General features: G+C 35.2%; 3 protein-coding genes across 3 annotated transcripts in view; all 3 read left to right on the forward strand.

Moving 5' to 3' along the window:
• The window catches only part of LOC143920042 (uncharacterized), a 366,222-nt gene extending 346,564 nt beyond the window's left edge, over nucleotides 1–19,658 (forward strand). Inside the window, exons 2-3 of the mRNA XM_077442729.1 lie at nucleotides 16,328–16,468; nucleotides 16,612–19,658. Coding sequence (XP_077298855.1) covers nucleotides 16,717–17,673 — 957 coding nt within the window. The 5' untranslated portion in view covers nucleotides 16,328–16,468; nucleotides 16,612–16,716 and the 3' untranslated portion in view covers nucleotides 17,674–19,658. The remainder of the gene's footprint in view (nucleotides 1–16,327; nucleotides 16,469–16,611) is intronic.
• Nucleotides 355–4,064, forward strand: LOC143920023 (uncharacterized). The gene is made up of 3 exons (XM_077442690.1): nucleotides 355–998; nucleotides 1,078–1,311; nucleotides 1,461–4,064. The coding sequence occupies exons 1-3, from the start codon at nucleotides 885–887 to the stop codon at nucleotides 2,862–2,864; spliced, it is 1,752 nt and encodes a 583-aa protein (XP_077298816.1). The 5' UTR covers nucleotides 355–884; the 3' UTR covers nucleotides 2,865–4,064.
• On the forward strand, nucleotides 8,100–13,503 carry LOC143920024 (uncharacterized). Its single transcript, XM_077442691.1, has 4 exons — nucleotides 8,100–8,260; nucleotides 8,340–8,942; nucleotides 9,022–9,255; nucleotides 9,401–13,503. Exons 2-4 carry the CDS (start codon nucleotides 8,829–8,831, stop codon nucleotides 10,790–10,792), a joined length of 1,740 nt encoding a protein of 579 aa, XP_077298817.1. The 5' UTR covers nucleotides 8,100–8,260; nucleotides 8,340–8,828; the 3' UTR covers nucleotides 10,793–13,503.
• Nucleotides 19,659–21,654: the final 1,996 nt, after the last annotated feature.

The raw sequence follows: 21,654 nt of genomic DNA on the forward strand, positions 1-21,654 counted from the left end.
GACGTCAATGGTTGAGCGTGAGAAATGTATTCTCCGTCGCACTAGATGTTTCGATGGCGATGACGAGATTCCTACAACACAAAGGCGTTTGTTTGTTAATTCATTTGAGAACTATGTACCTACCTACCCTCATGTAGTCATGTATCGATAGTACAACTGAACATCCACCCTAGACAATGGTTTGAGCCGTCATAAACGAAAAAAAAGGTCCATTTCGTTAATCGGTTCACGAATGGGGACCAATATTTAAATGTGCTAAAGACACGTCTGGTGCCTCACATGTGGTATTCTTGAACCTGACAGCATTTTTATGCACGGCATCGCTCTCTTTCATCGAGTTTGGTTGAAAAATATATTTCAAAAGTGGTAAAACTTTTCGAAAAAAATTAAGTTTTATACTATTTTGATTTTTGAAATTTTTATGGCGGGTCGCGTACCGGTGCCGATAAATAGTGGCGGGACGCCGTACCGGCGCGTACCGGCTATTCTACAACCCTGCCCAAAAGACAATTTTTGTCATGAAAATCGCTAATACGGAATGTTTGGTACTCGAGTTTTCGTTAGTATGGTTTTTAATGTGACTTTTCGGCTGCCAGATGTTACGTTATAGAGATTTTAGGGACTTTTGGGCGAGCGCTTTGTGGACAATAATCACCGAACCTTCGCTTTCATATCGTAAACGACGGAGTAGTTGGCAGCATTACACACTCATGCGTATAACCATTTTATTTTGACGTTTGACTATCGTATTGTATCGGGTTGTTGATGGTTGTGTGGCTGGCCGAGTCGATTAGAGAAGCAAAAGGAAAAGCAGAAGTCAGAAGCAAAGGTCGGAAGCGTCTATCCACTCTCCAGGCGTTTGTGCTTCTCCCTCCCAAGTAGCGATGGAGTGCAGACTTTGCCTCTGCTCTGCTCCAGCAGAGTCCTTCGTCTCCATCCATGACGACCCTCATCCACCGCGTTTGGTGCAACGCATTTGGACCTGCTGTCGGCTGCGGGTCAGTCACGTTACACTTGAACTATTGCTATTGATAATTCGCTACTCCTCGTAATCGCCAATACCTCTCACATTTGCAGGTTAGGATAGGAGACCATCTGCCAGATTTGATATGCCTTTCTTGTGTCAACAATCTAGAATTATTCGAAAGCTTTCGAAACGTTTGTTTTCAAAATGACACAACGTCGAGGGTGGAATTGGACAAATATTTGAAAGTCAAGCCGGAGGAAGTTTTGTTGAAAGATTTAATATGGAAAGATGAGTTGGGTGCTGATTGGCCACCCAACAATTGTAGTTCACCAGACGACGGCGAGGTAAGTAAATAGGATTCAAGTTCTTTAAATGGATTCTTAGCGAAGCATTCAGTTGATCTAAAATATAAATTCGAATGTAAAATGACATCTAATCACACTATATAAAAGTTACAAATGTCAAATTGATAATCATTCGATTTAATTTTTAGATCCCTGGAGGAAAAATTACTTCGATAGATAATATGGCGACAATAATAACTACCAATAGACAGATTCAAGCGGAAGAATTACCATTTCGAAAAGCATTAGATAAGATGGGCTCTACAAATCCTGAATTGGACCATAAAATAGATATCCAAGAAAGATTGTTAACTCATCAAAACAATGTTGTGATACAGAAAAACTCGAATACTCGAAGAATGTTGCATGATTGTGACATTTGTTCAAAATCTTTTCACAGTAAACATAATCTAAGTGTACACATGAGGGTTCATAGAGGGATAAAGCCACACAAATGTGACATTTGTTCAAAAACTTTTACTACGAAACAATATCTTAGTGTACATATTGGTATTCATACTGGGATAAAGCCACATAAGTGTGACATTTGTTCAAAAACATTTATTGCGAAACAATGTCTTAATGCACATATGGTTATTCATACTGGGGTTAAGCCATACGGATGTGACATTTGTTCAAAAACATTTACTGTGAAACAAAGTCTTATTGCACATATGGCTATTCATACTGGAGTAAAACCATACAAATGTGACTTTTGTTCAAAAACATATTGTAATAAACAAGATTTTAAAGCACATATGGGTATTCATACTGGGGTAAAGCCACACAAATGTGACGTTTGTTCAAAAACATATCTTACGAAACGAAATCTTAGTGCACATATGTGTATTCATACTGGGGTAAACCCATACAAATGTGACATTTGTTCAAAAACATTTACGAGGAAACGAACTCTTAGTGCACATATGACTATTCATACTGGGGTGAAGCCAAACAAATGTGATATTTGTTCAAAAACATTTACCATGAAACAATATCTTAGTGTGCATATGGGTATTCATACTGGGATAAAGCCACACAAGTGTGACATCTGTTCAAAATCATTTACTACGAAACAATGTCTTAGTGCACATATGGTTATTCATATGGAGGTAAAGCCACACAAATGTGTCGTTTGTTCAAAAACATTTACTAGGAAAGGAACTCTTAACGAACATATGGGTATTCATACTGGGTTAAAGCCACACAAATGTGATATTTGTTCAAAAACATTTATTACGAAACAAAATCTTAGTGTACATATTGGTATTATTCATACTGGGATAAAGCCACACAAATGTGACATTTGTTCCAAAAGATATAGTAATAAAAAAGATGTTAGTGCACATATGATTATTCATACTGGGGTAAAGCCACATAAATGTGACGTTTGTTCAAAAACATATGTTACGAAACGAAGTCTTAGTGCACATATGGCTATTCATACTGGTAATAAACCATACAAATGTAACATTTGTTCAAAAACATATACTAGGAAACAAATTCTTATTGTACACATGAATACCCATACTGGGGTAAAGTTACAAAAATAGTTTTACGTCAAAACAGGTCATTTTGGTCCCCTTGTATTTCATTACAATAAAATTTTTGGCATGTTTTGTGTTCAGATTAAAGGTATGCACACAGGGAAGCACCTAAGGCCTTTTATTTCCATAATAAAAAGGAAAAATATCCCCTTGTAAGCGAAAGTTCTCTTCTCATTTTCTTCAACATATCTCTGCCAAATTGACTTCCATGAGCATTATTTATTAAGTCATGGAATCTAACGCCCAACAGTTCTTTCCAAATGCTATATATCCATTTGTAATCAGTAGTACGGGTTCGTTCATTGGATGTGTATATGTATGCAGGGCCGCCGAGAAGGGGGTGGAGGGAAACCTTGGTAAAGTTCCAGGGCGCAGGCTGCTATAGAGCCCTCTGTCGGAAATCGTACCTGTTAATCGTTAATTATTTAAAAAAATAACAAACAAGGTATTTTTCTAATAGGTCTGATAGATTTTTCGTATATTAAAAATATATCTATAGATATTTTTTGAAATTTGTCATAGGGCCCAGAATTATTTTTCCCAAGGCTCGGGATTCCTCTCGTCGGCCCTGTATGTATGTATGTACCTTAACGAGAAGATAGATAAACAATTAAAACTTGTTGAAGAAAAACAATACGAAATTGTTGATTATATTTATTTATATAATTTTAGCTATCTATGTAGCTAATGTAAAAAATAAATACATAATTACGTAACTTTAAGTATAAATTTATATGGACTGTCCTTCACAGAGGTGTTTTCTCGCACCTCGCAAGAATGCATCCACGGTCTTAGAAGACCTGATGCACTCAGGGAGGGCATAGTACATGAACACACCCCCAGCTGTCTTCTTTTTTCTTACTCAACAACTAAATTGTTCTTATTTCTAGTAAAATAACTATGTATGTCTCTATTTCTTATTGTATAATCCTTAAAATACTTATGATCTAACTTGTAAACAAAAGACATTGTACTAAGATTTAAACTAATTCTAATACTCATCCATCCCAATTCATCTAATATACTTCTAATACTTTTTAATCTACCCACACTCAAAATACCTGTCATAGTTTTATTTTGTAATTTTTATTATATGCTAAAATAACGTACAAAAACTTATGCAAATTGATTTCACAAAACTTTTATTTTGTATTTATAATAATTCCATGCATATTTTATAATAAAAAATCACAAATAGTTATATTATACTGTTATTATTATTTTTATCTTCTTTCTTTAAATAGTGTCAGTAGGCTTACTAGATATCCAACATCGAAATCTATATTTTCAAATTTAATGTTGTATTATTGTTTCTTTATTATTTTTTTTTTTTTACATTTATATTATTTTTATGAATATATTTTGATTAATCTTGTTTACTTGTTTCCGGCCATAATGGCGCTTTAGGGCAACCTGTTCAGTTATCATGGTCTAAATTTAATCTATATATATAAAATTGAATGTCTGTCTGTCTCGTATAGGCTCTGAAACCCAAAGAAATGTAATATTAATAGAAGTGGCTTTAGGTTTTCTTTTGTTGTCAAGTGACATTCTGTCCACGGACAGATCTAAATAATTTTAGCATCAGTCGTATTTGACGCTTGGTGCTCGACGGATGTCCGATAAAAACTTCTCTGTTTGTTTATATTACTCGCAAGATGGGCAAACATCGGTAAAAATTGCACAATACATTCAAAAATACACAATAAACAACATGGGATACATTTTTATAAGTAAATTGATCCGGTTGTATTCTGTGTGATGTAGCGTATTTATAGAGACGTACCGCGTAAAATTGACAGCAATTATTTATTCGTAAAGGCCCCTCTATTCTTATTACATCTCTCTGCCGAAACCATTCCAATAAATGCATGAATTTCATTCAATGTGGTATTACTTTCATTTAAGCTTTGATTGGTTTCATTAAAAATTAAATTGACCGTCTCCCCAGTAACAAATAGTAAAAATCCCTCGCGTATTAAATTAATATTTTGTAAACGATCCGGTGGTGCATTGACAATATTATGAGCTTTGCGTTTGGTAGATGATCGACAAGGATACGAGTTGCACGTGATTCCAAATTTCGACGTGTAATAAACAATCTTCGGCGGTGCAGCGTGCTTAAATGGGTCCCTATTGTCAATTTATATTTTTAATCTTTTTTTTGCTCTCTAAAGAGCAAAAAAAGAGGTTAACAATAGAATTTTACAATAGGAACCCATTTATTTCGAGCCGGCACCGTGATGCGCCTATCTCTGGTAATGAACTTCATCAATTCTTAAATATCTTTCTATATCGCTTTCTTCATCAGCAGTCGATATATCGTCATCATTATAATCATCGTCAATTTAACCCTTAGACTGCTAAACAACGATATATCGTTGTTTACAAAAGTGGCCAAAAATGCTAACGACGATCGTTGTTGACGTCATTGATTGTCGTATTTCAATACTTTCTGTGAGCTGCCGGTGTATCAGCGGCACGAAACATATTTTTTATTTACGTATTTATATTTTTTTAAATTAATTTCACTGTTCGACATATGACGACTATTTCACTGTTCGACATATGAATTTTTTTGGTTCAGAGACCAGATATGACTTTTCTTATAGATTTATGCCCAGTAAACACGAATCTGGTTATAAAAAATGTTGATTGGCTCAAAAATTCGTTTGTTTTATCGAGGTAAGCCAGTTATCAATATAATTTTTGTTATTAATCCACAAGAATAGTCGAAATATGATTTTTCTAAGTGGAATTTTATTTAATTCTCATATAAAGACAATTTAATATATTATCCCTATTCATTCAATTCAGATTCGTGTAAATACGAGTCAATACTAGTACGAGCTTTTAGCTCGCAATTTTACCGATTTAAAATGCAGCACACTTCCAATTAACACTCTTAAACGAAAACAAAAAATAGTGTGGCCAGAAAACTATCCCAATAAACATGATTCAATAGAAAATACTCAATATAAAATAGTATTAACAGTGGGAAAAAATCCCAAATGAAAATACGTACTTTTGACTTTTGATTTGAACTGGGCGACTACTTAGATTTGAAAGCTGAAAAGTACTACAAATGAAAGATAAAATACCCGACTATAGATTCCAATATTCATTTTGAACAGGAAATTGACAGATTTTGTGGCATCGACCGAACAACACCAAGATGTAGAAAAATCGCGCGATTTAAAAAACACATGTATATCTTCGAATTTCGAGCCAATCAACATTTTTTATTACCAGATTCGTGTTCACTGGGCATAGATCTATAAGAAAAGTCATATCTCGTCTCTGAACCATTTTTCGTGTCGAATAGTGTTATTATATAAAATATGTAAAATGACTGCAGGTTTATAAATTCCAAAAACTTTATTTTATTACTTGGTCAATAATAAAAAAAAACAAGTATGACATGTACGTCTTCTCGTTCGATCCAGGATTGAGTCAGAGTTCTGTCGGCGTTGGGTAGGGCAGAGCATCGTAACCTGTGCACCGCGGTAATATGTGTTCTACGAACAGCACTTCGGCCTAATGCGTGCGAGTGAGATCGCGTGTGACGGAGAAAACCGATATTAGTTATTGTTTTATCCCTATGCATATACGGAATAACTAACGAATGCCAATGAAGTACATATGTATGTACGTAGCTGACAAACTCTACGAGTCGTAAACAATGTGTGCCGCGAATATTCAAAGGTTACGATGATCTGGGGTAGGGGATGATTTTTAGGGTGGCCAGCTCACAAAAATGTAAATAACGACCAGCTTTATAAAATTGTTCCAAATTTTTATTAGTAATAAGTAAAATTAAATTAGTAAAAATGTAATTAGTAAATTTTTGTCTTATGTCCTTTTTGACATATGTATAACGCATATACATATGTACTAATGCGTGATTTTTTAGCGGGACCACCATTATTTCTACTGCAAACAACATACACTTTTTCTTTTCGCTCAGGTAGTTTTTTCTTGTATGCGATCAGGTGTACCAGATGAATTTGATTTTTCAATCAACCAATTTTTTTCAATGGTCTCTAATGGCCCGGGATTTCTTCAAATAGTGGTAGTTGAAGATTGAAGACAAAACACCGCGACTCCACAGCCCTGAAATAAACTCACGTAACAAGCACTCAAGAGTCGATGTACAACTGAACTAATTATACGATCCTCCGCTCTATTTGATCTATGCGGCCGTCCACACCAACGATATTACTTGCAATATTTTCCATATCCAGTTCCCATATTGCAACCTGTGGTTGCTATTTAGGAACTGGTTATGGAAAATATCGTAAGTAATATCGTTGGTGTGATGCAGCCTATCTACGCTTAGATCACGCGTCACGAAATAGATTGGCCATAAGGCGCACATTTTTGGCCAATAAATCGCTAAACGGACTACTAATCATATGTGAACCAGTCACAGGACAACCCGTCGCTCTAGATCGGTCACTCGTGATCACCCCTCACACTAAAACTGGTCACACCCTCGTAACCAGTTTTAGTGTGAGGGGTGATCACGAGTGACCGATCTAGAGCGACCAGTTGTCCTGCGACCGGTTCACATTTGACTAGTAATCACCGAACAAATAAAGGTCTGTTCATACTTAACAGCACTGCACGGCTTCAGCACTGCACGACTCCGTTTCAAATATGTCATTTTATTACATTTCTATTCATATCTACCTATACGTCGCGGTCACGTTCACAGCACTTTGGCCGAGTGCAAGGCAAAATCGGCTTACTTATACATTACAGGCCATGACGATACGGCGCAATATTGCTTACGTCGTATTGTCGAGTACTTACAATATGAATGCATACACTTGCATTCGTAGCTACGCGTCAGAATACAAGTCAGCAAAAATGTTTCGGCGTTTATCGAACGAAAAATTATGTATAATCGCGTTGTTGTTGGAAGAAGAAGCTCAAGAAGGCAATAAAAAAGCACGGAGGCGTTTTGATGTGCATCCCATGTTAACAAATAGAAAAACCAAATGAGAGTTTTGGACACTGTATAAGGAGCTTGTGGATGATGTGCAAAAATTTTTTAAATATTTCCGTAAAATATTTAATTTTTTTTTAAATATTTGCGCCAAAACCATGTCGAACGATTGAACAGCTGTCAACTGTCACTATCGACAATTGGTCCAAAACAGCAAAGCGGCAGACTCATGGCACGTAATTCGCGTGTATATTTCCACGATGGCCAAAAAAAAACGGATACGATACGTTGACGGATGTTGCTGTAAGGTATGAACAGGAAATGTCGGGTACTGCTGTAAGCCTGCCGTGGCGGAAACGTGACGGTTGGTATGAATATACCCATACAAAATGTACCAAATAATACTTTTCGTACGGCCGGATACCTGCTGAAGTCGGTACGTGCTGACTGGGTATGAACAGACCTTTAATCATACATATTGTGTAAAGTTCAATATCTTTATTATCCATGAGTATTTTTGATTTTTTTAGGATAATTTGCGTTTGATTCATTAGGATATCTTTGTGGAATACAATTAATTTCAGCTAGATACTATTACTATTGAACAAAAAGTTGAAAAAATAAGAAGTTTGGGATTGAGATGTAGGTTACGGTATGTATCGATACGGGAGGGTTAATGCGTCGTCCACACATACGGTATCTAAACACCATATTTACGATATTTTCCATAACCAGTTCCTAAATAGGAACCACAGGTTGCAATATGGGAACTGGATATGGAAAATATCGTGTGTATCGCTGCAAAACATGGGACGACGCCCATGTTTTGCAGCACTACGCACTGACATATACATATAACCATATGATTTTGACGTTTGACTATCGTATTGTATCGAGTTGATGACTGTGTGCATGACCGAGTCGATTAGAGAAGCAAAAGGAAAAGCAGAAGTCAGAAGCAAAGGTCGGAAGCGTCTATCCACTCTCCAGGAGTTTGTGCTTCTCCCTCCTAAGTAACGATGGAGTGCAGACTTTGTCTCTACTTTGCTCCAGCTGAGTCCTTCGTCTCCATCCATGACGACACTCATCCACCGCGTTTGGTGCAACGCATTTGGACCTGCTGTCGGCTGCGGGTCAGTCACGTTACACTTGAACTATTGCTATTGATAATTCGCTTCTCCTCGTAATCGCCAATACCTTTCACATTTGCAGGTTAGGAAAGGAGACCATCTGCCAGATTTGATATGCCTTTCTTGTGTCAACAATCTAGAATTATTCGAAAGCTTTCGAAACGTTTGTTTTCAAAATGACACGACGTCGAGGGTGGAATTGGACAAGTATTTGAAAGTCAAGCCCGAGGAAGTTTTGTTGGAAGATTTAAAATGGGAAGATGAGTTGGGTGCTGAATTGCCACCCAACAATTGTAGTTCACCAGACGACGGCGAGGTAAGTAAATGGTCATGTTTTTAGATGTATTATTAGCGAAATACGCTGTTGATCGAAAATATAAATTCACATGTAAAATGACATCTCATCACACTATAAATAAGTTACAAATGTTAAATTGAATAACGTTCGATTTAATTTTTAGACCACTGGAAGAAAAATTACTCCGAGAGATAATATGGCAGCAATAATACATGCCGATAGACACACTCAAGCGGAAAAAGCAAAAGCATCAGATAAGATATGCTCTACACATTCTGAATTGGACCATAAAATAGATTTCCAAGACAAATTGTTAACTGATAAAAACAACCTTGCGACACAGAAAAACTCGGATACTCGAAGAAAGCCGCATGATTGTGACATTTGTTCAAAAACTTATTCTACGAAACAAAATCTTATTACTCATAAGGTTATTCATACTGGAGTAAAGCCACACAAATGTGACATTTGTCCAAAAACTTTTACTACGAAACAAAATCTTAGCGCTCATATGGTTAATCATACTGGGGTAAAGCCACACAAATGTGGCATTTGTACAAAAACATTTACTAGGAAACGAACTCTTAGTGAACATATGGGTATTCATACTGGGGTAAAGCCACACAAATGTGAAATTTGTTCAAAAACATTTATTACGAAACAACTTCTTAGTGTACATATTAGTATTCATACTGGGATAAAGCCATACAAGTGTGACATTTGTTCAAAAACATTTAATAGAAAACAAAGTCTTAGTGCACATATGGTTATTCATACTGGGGTAAAGCCACACAAATGTGACATATGTTCAAAAACATTTACTTTGAAACAAAGTCTTATTGCACATATGGCTATTCATACTGGAGTGAAACCATACAAATGTGACATTTGTTCAAAAACATATAGTAATAAAAAAGATCTTAGTGCACATATGTCTATTCATACTGGGGTAAAGCCATACAAATGTGTCATTTGTTTAAAAACATTTACTACGAAACGAAATCTTAGTGTACATATGGGTATTCATACTGGGATAAAGCCATACAAGTGTGACATTTGTTCAAAAACATATACCATCAAAAAATCGCTTAGTGCTCATATGGTTAATCATACTGGGGTAAAGCCACACAAATGTGGCATTTGTTCAAAAACATTTACTAGGAAACGAACTCTTAGTGAACATATGGGTATTCATACTGGGGTAAAGCCACACAAATGTGAAATTTGTTCAAAAACATTTATTACGAAACAACATCTTAGTGTACATATTAGTATTCATATTGGGAAAAAGCCACACAAGTGTGACATTTGTTCAAAAACATTTATTACGAAACAACATCTTAGTACACATATGGTTAGTCATACTGGGGTAAAGCCACACAAATGTGACATCTGTTCAAAAACATTTACTACGAAATATAGTCTTAGTGCACATATGGCTATTCATACTGGTGTTAAACCATACAAATGTAGCATTTGTTCAAAAACATATACTAAGAAACAAAATCTTAACGCACATATGGGTATTCATGCTGGGGTGATGTTACGAAAATAGAAAATAGTTTTACGTCAAAACAGGTCATTTTGGCCCCCTTGTATTACATTCGTAAAATTTTTGGCATGTTTTGGCACCCCCAACAGTTCTTTCCAAATGCTACATATCTATTTGTAAATGCAGCAGTGGTACTGGTTCGTTCGTCGGACGTGTATATGTATGCAGAGCTGCCGAGAGGGGGGGCGGACCGGGGCCCCATGTTGGAAATCATATATGTTAATCGTTACCTTTCTTATTCAATTATTTTAAAAAATAACAACCAACATACATATGTATTTTTCTAATAGTTCTGATAGATTTTTCGCATATTAAAAATATATCTACTAGATATTTTTTGAAATTTGTTATAGGGCCCAGAATTATTTTTCCCATGGCTCGGGATTCCTCTCGGCGGCCCTGTATCTGTGTACCTTAACTAGAAGATAAATGAACAATTAAAACGTGTCGAAGAGAAAACGATACGCATTTGTTGATAATATGCTAAAATAATCCACGAAAAATTATGCAAGCCGATTTCACAAAACTTCTGTATTTTTATTTATAAGAATTCCAAACATAATTTATAACAAAAAAATCGTACATAGTTATATTATACTATAATTATTATTTTTATCTTCTTTCTTTCAATATTGTACATATGTAGGCTTGTGCATCAGCGACATACAACCTGCATCCTGAAGTAAAATCAGTTGCAGTCCAAAATGATTTACATTATCACAAAGTGTTTCATTGAATATGAAAAATATCTCTAATGATATGTATATATGTTTATCAAAATCCAATAACAAATCTATGTTCACTATATGTACATATATCCTACATTGAAATCTATATTTTCAAATTTATTGTTTCTTTATTATATTATTTTTTTTACATGTTATCATATTGTTTTTATTACTATTTTATGATTTAGGGCAACCTGTTCTGGCAACCATGGTCTAAATTTAATTTGAAATAAATAAATATACAGTACACTCTCGATTTTCCGGGGTAATGCTGGGGTGGATGGGCAAGGATAATTGAAAAACACGAATAATCTGATTCGAATATAATATCATATTAACACTTTGTATGCGGGGCGATATTTCAATTGCTCATCGCTTGACAGCGGGCGATTTTGATCGAAAAAATCGTAAACTGAAGGAAAATTTCAAAATATAAATGTTTTAATAAATGTTTTTAAATTGTTATAAATGTTTTAAAATTAAACTTTTATAAATGTTTTTAAATTGAACATAGCTTTCAAACCTATCGACTGATTCAAATAAAATTAAAATTAAAATTCTGATGATAATTTAGAACCTTATAATCACTCGATTAGTATTCCTAAAATATTCCCTAGTATTCCTTTTTTATACAACACATTTTTTTAAGTGAGGAAAAAAATTTAAAATATTCTTATCATCTTTATGATATAAATTATAGCCAAATTTAAAATATAATAATTTTTGGACAGGGGCAACTAACCTTTTTTTATACAAAGAGATTTTATAAGTGAGGAAAAAATCTAAAAATATTCCCACTGTCTTTATTCTATAAATGATTGCAAAATTTAAAACATAATAATTTTTGGACAGGCGTGACCAACCTTTTTTTATACACTGAAATTTTTAAAGGGAGAAAAAATCTAAAAATATTCCCATCATCTTTATCATATAAATTATTGCAAAATTTAAAATATTATAATTTTTGGACAGGGGTAACCAACTTTTTTTTATACAACAAAGTTTTTAAAGTAAGGAAAAAATCAAAAAATATTCCCATTGTCTTGATGATATAAATGGTTGCAAAATTTAAAATATAATAATTAAACCCCGGATAACCAAGGTGCCGTTCATTGTTCAAATGTTGTAAATGCATTGTTAAAGGTTTGCCGAACCTTTTTTACAAAGCATTTACAACAATTGAACAATGAGCGGCACCTTGGCTATCCGTACTCTGATAATAATTTTTGAACAGGGATAATCAATCTTTTTTTATTCAAAGAAATTTTTAATGAGCGGAAAATATCTAAAAATATTACCATCGTCTTTATGTTATAAATGATTGCAAAATTTACAACATAATAGTTTTTGGACAGGGGTAGCCAGCATTTTCATACACTAAATTTCCAAAATGAGAATAAAATCTCAAAATTTTTTTATCGACTTTATGCTATACATCAATGATTGTAAAATAACAGTACAGTAATTTTTCAGACAGACAACTTTTTTTTTATACAACAAAATTTTGAAAGTGAAATTTTTTCAACCGACTCCGACACATCAAGATTCCTAAAAAGTGACAAACATCGCTAACGTTCACGGAAGAAGCATTTACAATAAATAAATAAAGTATATTGTACAACATCACGATGATAAAACCGCCATCTGCGCCCTCGAACTCAACCTCTAGACGCCCTCACCAAGAACGTAAAAAAAAACAGGGCAGTTTGACTTCGCACTAGACACGTGATCATCAATCATGCGTTGTATCGACACGCACATATGCCTTGCGCCAAACGCGTGATCATCAACCCCGCGTCGCATCTCCAGCCACAATGTCACGTGCCAGACACGCGTCAGTAAACAAGATATCGGTGAACGGACGTAAAGAGATGGCCGTAGACGTAATGCCTGGAGCGCGTCCTCGGTTAACGGAAATTCTGTAAACGTGTTGTCGTGTCACCAGATATAAGATGTATTGTGAACATAACTTCGTAATAATAAAAAGCATTTAAAAATCAAAAAATCAATCAACAACCACCCTACTACGTTAACATAGAAGAATTCCGTCAATATAGCTGCCTCAAGAACACCGCCGTTTCGGAGAGCTCCTTCAACATAGCTGCCTCGAGAACACCGCCGTTTCGGAGAACTTCTTCAACGTAGTTGCATTGAGAACATCATAGCTGCACCGATTCCAGAGATCCGACACACAACGATCCAGCCGCAACTTCAACAACATAGCCGGTACGAGAACTTCCACAACTCTTGCCAGACCCCATAAGTATATACATAGTTTCTTCACCACGATATTACCCATTAAAATGGATTACGAGGACGACGATGACGACGACGTCGTCTCTTATCATGACGATGAGGAATATTCCGCTGATAGACATTCAAATTATTCAGTTAGTGTTGGGAGTGACAGTGACAATATTATGGATTTTGAAAGTGATTCTGACGATAACAGTGAAATTATTCCTCTGAGAGCCCATCCTCAGACATTACGTCTCCCTAGTGACTCCAATTCAACTGATAGTGATTCGAACAGTGAAGACGAATTTTGGTGGTCTGAAAATGATAAACCACCTGATTTAGAACGATTCCTTAATGATCCTGGTGTGAAAATCTTACCGACTGATCATAAGAATATCATGGACGCTGTGGAATTATTTGTTGGTGATGATTTATTTTATTTTTTTGTGGAAAAATCTAATCGGTATGCTTAGCGACGATCGTTGGATCACCCATACTAATACATGATATATTCTCAGTAACTGTGCTTTACGGGGAAGTAAAAATAATAATTCTTTGATTTTTTTTCGATCTTCGTAAGTCAAAACATCTTAAGTCGAAGATTAACTGTATGTGATTGTTGATGACCTAATTTTAGGTCAATCTCGAAAAATTATTTAAATTGTTCTGTTTTAACTTTCAATATTTTATTTTAATTTTAATATAATGATTATAATTTTATTTTGATATTTGAATTTAATAATAATAGTATTACTTTTGATATTTAATTTCAATTTTTAAATTTAATTTTTATTTCGAAATTTTGTACGCTACTGGTTTAAAAAGTTGGCCCAGAGGCCGTTCGTTGGTTTGGTTCGTACGCACCATAGTACCTAATTAACCATTATTAATAACGGTACTGTTGATATAATAATTAAAAATAAAACGAAGTCTTGGATGGTGAATTAAACATACATATGTATATTAACTACAAAATCATAATATTATAATATAAATATATTCCCGTTGTTATTTTACATATAAAAGGTTTTAAAATTAACACCAATTAAAACTGAACGAAAATCCTTATTAATATGAAGAATTAAAAAATTATCATAATCTGTACTTTGTGAATAAATTGAGATTAAACTGGATTGTATATACATATTTTATTTATTTATCTGTGATAGGATAGTGTTCAGACTATGTCTGATGATCGGCTTTCGTGGCCTTACGACCCACGATTTGGCCGATATATTTTTGTGCTGGCCACCCTAACGGCCATTGTCAGTTGCGCGCCAACGGCTTCGGCATAAACACGGAGTTAGCTCCTCGCCACCGAAATCACCAGCTCGGCCACTGGTGATGGTCGACGATACTTGGAGACCAGCTCCAGTATCCGTCCGGTGTGCACCAGAGGAAGCCTGGTCTGTCTTCGTACATAAGGCAGACAACTGAGCTACGCGTGACTAACCTCAAAAGGCACGCGTGGTTTCTTTGTTTACTCCCCCCCTTTCCCCCCTGCTTGATCTCTGTATAATTTACAATATAAAATACAGTCGCCATACAAACAGACTTACAACCTGTTGTTATTATATAAACTCCCGCCTCTTTTCCACATCACGCATCCCACATCCCACGCACACTACGAAAGAGAAAGGGACAGAGCAGAGCAGCCACCATCAGCAGAGACCAGACCACCGACGATGAAGGAAGGCACCTTGAGGAAACCAGCCCCGCCCACACTTACCACGAGCTATCTCACAAACCGACGCAGGTGTTTCTCGACTGAGGAGCCTGGCGTCTTTACAGATAGTGTGTTAATTAGTCACGATACGTTTAATTGAGTTTTGGAATAATTATTGTGTAAAAAATTAACGTTTTTGTACGCTAAATAATTCCGTGAGCGTAATGTCGCGTGAGTGATTTCCCCCGTAAGTAATTTATCTGTGATTGTAATGTCCGTGAGTGATTTTTTTTATTTATCTGTGAGTGTAGTGGCCGTGAGCCAGTTGTCGCTGAATTTCGTGCGCGAAACGCATCCGAATTTTAAGTAATGAAGTCCGTGAGTGATTTGTCGCCAACTACTCCGTTGTTTTCGGAGTAGATGGCAGCACTACACACTCGCGCATATGGCATAAAACCATTTTATTTTGACGTTTGACTATCGTATTGTATCGGGTTGTTGATGGTTGTGTGGCTGGCCGAGTCGATTAGAGAAGCAAAAGGAAAAGCAGAAGTCAGAAGCAAAGGTCGGAAGCGTCTATCCACTCTCCAGGAGTTTGTGCTTCTACCTCCGAAGTAGCGATGGAGTGCAGACTTTGTCTCTGCTCTGCTCCAGCAGGGTCCTTCGTCTCCATCCATGACGACCCTCATCCACCGCGTTTGGTGCAACGCATTTGGACCTGCTGTCAGCTGCGGGTCAGTCACGTTGCACTTGAACCATTGCTATTGATAATTCGCTACTCCTCGTAATCGCCAATACCTTTCACATTTGCAGGTTAGGAAAGGAGACCATCTGCCAGATATGATATGCTTTTCTTGTGTCAACAATCTGGAATTGTTCGACAGCTTTCGGAACGCTTGTTTTCAGAATGACACAACGTCGAGGGTGGAATTAGACAAGTATTTGAAAATCAAGCCGGAGGAAGTTTTGCTGGAAGATTTAATATGGGAAGATGAGTTGGGCGCTGAATGGCCACCCAACAATTGTAGTTCACCTGACGACGGCGAGGTAAGTAAATAAGATTCAAGTTCTTCAAATGGTTTCTTAGCGAAACATTCAGTTGATCGAAAATATAAATTCACACGTAAAATGACATCACACTATAAAAAGTTACACATGTTAAATTGAATAACGTTCGGTTTATTTTTTAGACCCCTGGAAGAGAAATTACTTCGAGAGATAATACGGCAGCAATAATAGATACCAATATACACAATCAAGCGGAAGAATTATCATTTCGAAAAGCATTAGATAAGATGTGCTCTACGCATTCTGAATTGGACCATAAAATAGATTTCCAAGACAAATTGTTAACAAATCAAAACAATCTTGTGTCGCAGAAAAACTCGGATACTCGAAGAAAGCTGCATGATTGTGACATTTGTTCAAAATCTTTTAACAGTAAACATAATCTAAGTGTACACATGGGTATTCATACTGGGGTAAAGTCACACAAATGTGACATTTGTTTCAAATCATTCCCTTTCAAATCTAGACTCCGTATACACATGGGTATTCACACTGGGCTAAAGCCACACAAATGTGACATCTGTTTAAAATCATTCCTTACAAAATTTGAACTCAGTGCACATGTTAGTATTCATACTGGGGTAAAGCCACACAAATGTGACATTTGTTCAAAAACATTTACTATGAAACTATGTCTTAGTGCACATATGGTTATTCATACTGGGGTAAAGCCACACAAATGTGATATTTGTTCAAAAACATTTACTAGGAAACGAACTCTTGGTGCACATATGGGTATTCATACTGGGGTAAAGCCACACAAATGTGAGATTTGTTCAAAAACATTTACTACGAAACAAAGTCTTTGTGCACATATGGTTTTTCATACTGGAGTAAAACCATACAAATGTGACATTTGTTCAAAAACCTTTACCATGAAACGATATCTTAGTGCACATATGGGTATTCATACTGTGGTAAAGCCACACAAATGTGACATTTGTTCAAAAACATTTACTACGAAATACCATCTTGGTATACATATGGATATACATACTGGGGTAAAGCCACACAAATGTGACATTTGTCCAAAAAAGTTTACTACGAAACAAAATCTTAGCGCTCATCTGGTTATTCATACTAGGGTTAAGCCACATAAATGTGGCATTTGTTCAAAAACATTTACTAGGAAACGTACTCTTACTGAACATATGGGTATTCATACTGGGGTAAAGCCACAATAATGTGACATTTGTTCAAAAACATTTATTTCGAAACAATATCTTAGTTTACATATTGGTGTTCATACTGGGATAAAGCCCCACAAGGGTGACATTTATTCAAAAACATTTACTAAGAAACAACGTCTTAGTGCACATATGGTTATTCATACTGGAGTATACAAATGTGACATCTGTTCAAAAACCTTTACTACGAAATACCATCTTGGTATACATATGGATATACATACTGGGGTAAAGCCACACAAATGTGACATTTGTCCAAAAAATTTTACTACGAAACAAAATCTTAGTGCACATATGGTTATTCATACTGGGGTAAATCCACACAAAAGTGATATTTGTTCAAAAACATTTACTAGGAAACGAACTCTTGGTGCACATATGTGTATTCATACTGGGGTAAAGCCACACAAATGTGACATTTGTTCAAAAACATTTACTACGAAACAAAGTCTTTGTGCACATATGGTTATTCATACTGTAGTAAAACCATACAAATATGACACTTGTTCAAAAACATTTACTAGGAAACAAACTCTCGGGTATTCATAGAGGGGTAAAGCCATGCAAATGTAACATTTGTTCAAAAACATATACTAAGAAACAAAATCTTAGTGCACATATGCGTATTCTTACTGGGGTAAAGTCACAAAAAATAGAAAATAGTTTTACCTCAAAACAGGTTATTTTGGTCCCCTTGTATTCGTAAATTTTTTGGATTGTTTTCTGTTCAGATTCAAGTTATGTACACAGGGAAGCACTTAAGGCTTTTATTTCCAAAATAATAAGGGAAACACGATTTTCGTAAAATAACGTTTCCTTCATAGAAATATCCCTTGTAAGCGAAAGTTCTCTTCTCATTTCCTTCAACTTACCTCTCCCAAATTGACTTTTCCTCCATGAACATTATTTAAATCATCGAATCTAGCACCCAGCAGTTCTTGCCAAATGCTACATATCCATTTTTAAATGCCGCAGTAGTACAGTTTCGTTCTTCGGACGTGTATATGTATGCAAGGCCACCAAGAGGGGGGTGGGGGAATCGAGGCACCGTGTCGGAAATCGTACCTGTTAATCGTTACCTTTTTTTTCAATTCTTTTAATAAATAACAACCAACATATAGGTATTTTTCTAATAGTTCTAATAGATTTTTCACATATTAAAAATGTATCCATAAGATATTTTTTGAAATTTGTTATAGGGCATGGAATAAGGCTCGGGATTCCTCTCGGCGGCCCTGTACGTATGTACCTTAATTACAAGATAAATAAACAATTAAAACGTGTCGAAGAAAAACAATATGTAGGATTGTACATCAGCGACATACAACCTGCATCCTGAAGTAAAATCAGTTGCAGTCCAAAATGATTTACATTATCACAAAGTGTTTCATTGAATATGAAAAATATCTACATATGATATGTATGTATGCATATCAAAATCCAATAACAAATCTATTTTCAATATATGTATATCCTACATTGAAATCTATATTTTCAAATTTAATGTTGTAGTATTGTTTCTTTATTATATTATTTTTTTTTACATTTTATCATATTGTTTTTATTACTATTTTATGATTTAGGGCAACCTGTTCAGTTAGCATGGTCTAAATTTAATTTGAAATAAATAAATATACAGTACACTCTCGATTATCCGGGGTAATGCTGGGGTGGATGGGCAAGGATAATTGAAAAACACGAATAATCTGAATCGAATATAATATATTAACAACACAAATTTTCGTTTCATAATTTTAATACTCATCATATATTAAGAAAAACGCTCATAGTTAAGCAGATAAGTGGCCGTTAGTAGTTAGTACTAGTGTTGGTGCCGTTTTACGACTAATGTAACCACAGGTATCTTCTTCACCGGTCTCTGTGACGAGCCGGAATGTGAAATTACCGAAAACGCAAATATCGGAAGACAACGATCGAAAATCGAAAGATCTTGTCGAAAGATACTACTATTATTGATAAATGGTTTTAATAAAAACACAAAATTACAAATTAATATATTTTCTTTTCATTAATTACATAAATCTCCTTACAAATAAATTTAATGAGATCTTTATGCTTGTTTCGAGAAACATAGTTTTTTGAAATTTCGTTCAAATGATGTACCCTTAAGTCTAGAGCTGCATTCAATCTATTTCTATATTTGTATTTTATTAAAATATATGAAGAGAAAGCTCTCAAACAGTTCAGTGCTAGTAAACAGCTACAGAAATTTCAGCGCTATGCTAGATATCTGTTCATATTCTTTCATTAATTCCTAGCCAAAATTTAATAACCTTATTTATTTAGAATTCAGTTTTTAAATTATATAATTTTGAAAGTCAAATCAACTTCTGCTTTTCCTTGAGTGATAATTACGTAGCTGTTCGAAAATGTTCTATTTATCGAAAATCATTTTCGATACATATGTATGTACATATATTCCAAAAATCTAATTTTCTAATCATACTTTCAATTTTATCTGCAATATTGAAGATAATTATCGAGCTGTTCTCAAGTGTCAAATTCTTTCAAAAGTTATTTATTTATTGGAGCGCAACGCGGTAAATTAATAGATGCACTCCAAAATACATGCCGGATCAGAGGAAAACGTATCGATTTTCAGATTTTCAATCATCGACTGTACATACAGATAACGACTATGATTAATTAAGATAATGTTTATTAATTGTATAAAAAATATTTCTATTTTAATTTCCGCCATCACTGATTTTTTTGCGCGTACCACCAAGTGCTACGCGTACCACAGACTTGGAACCGTTGATTTTTTTTCAATTAAAATATGTATTCATTTGAATTATTGTATTAATAAAAGTAAGTAAAACTACAGGACACAGGCACATCTTGTTCATTTAAAATAATATATATTAGAGTTTTCAAAATGGAAAAATTGGTTATTTTTGCTGTCCAGAGGATTCTGAGTATCCGACGCCAGCACCACATTATATACACAAAATACTCGAAAGTATTTTATTTATTTAACGTTTTGGGCCATAGTGGCATTACAAGAAGAACCTAATGCGCCACAATGGCCTACATAATAAAATAAGAGAGGGAGAAAATAAAAAATTAATAGATGGAACAAAAAGCAAAAGCAAAAAATTAAGATAAAAATTACAAAGAAAAAAAGAAAAGTAAAAAAAAATACAGCATTTAACACAATCATAAAAAACTTTATAGTAATAATTAAAATTTAAATAAGTAAAAATACAAAGAAGGGAATGGGAAGCCTGCTCCGATAATAAGAACAAGCTACAAATACAAAACATCCCGCGAGGCCCAAATGGAAGAGAGTAGATTTAAATTCCACACATACATTCAAATTAAGAAAATAATGATGAGCGTAGGTTGCCAAATAAATATGTTAAAATAACATATTACAACATAAAGCTTACTTCTAACAAGCGAGAAGACAAGGGGTTGGAGAATAACCGAGCATATCCAAGTCGACGAAAGGAACGTCATCGACTGTCTTGATGTGGTTGTGAAAGGTGAATTGAGGATCAAAAGTGATACCCAAGTCGACCATAGATTCCACACGCTTCAACAACACGGATCCAATGGAATATCCGTGACAATAGAGCGAATGCGCACGTCCATAACCAGTGGCGGCTCGTGAGAATTCATAGGAGGGGCTGCAGAGATTAATCGGGCTGTAGTAGCTCGTTGACCATACCGGTGATCAAATGCAGACAAAAATAGCATGCATATGTACTATACTGGGAGGTCTGCAGTCCATATGGACGGCAAAAATAGCTTGCATTTGTACTATACTGGGAGGGCTGTAGCCCAGCAGCCCCTATAGACGAGCCGCCACTGTCCATAACTCATAATGGCATTTACTAGTGTCAGTTCTAGCCCTAAACTGGAACTGAACTCTTAAACAGCGTTAATATCCGCTTGAAGGAGGCTTGCCTTTCATCCTTAACAGCAAAGAATAATTTAACGTCGTCTGCAAAC

Source organism: Arctopsyche grandis, chromosome 12 (assembly GCF_051622035.1).
Source record: "Arctopsyche grandis isolate Sample6627 chromosome 12, ASM5162203v2, whole genome shotgun sequence".
In the NCBI taxonomy this organism is placed as follows: domain Eukaryota; kingdom Metazoa; phylum Arthropoda; class Insecta; order Trichoptera; family Hydropsychidae; genus Arctopsyche; species Arctopsyche grandis.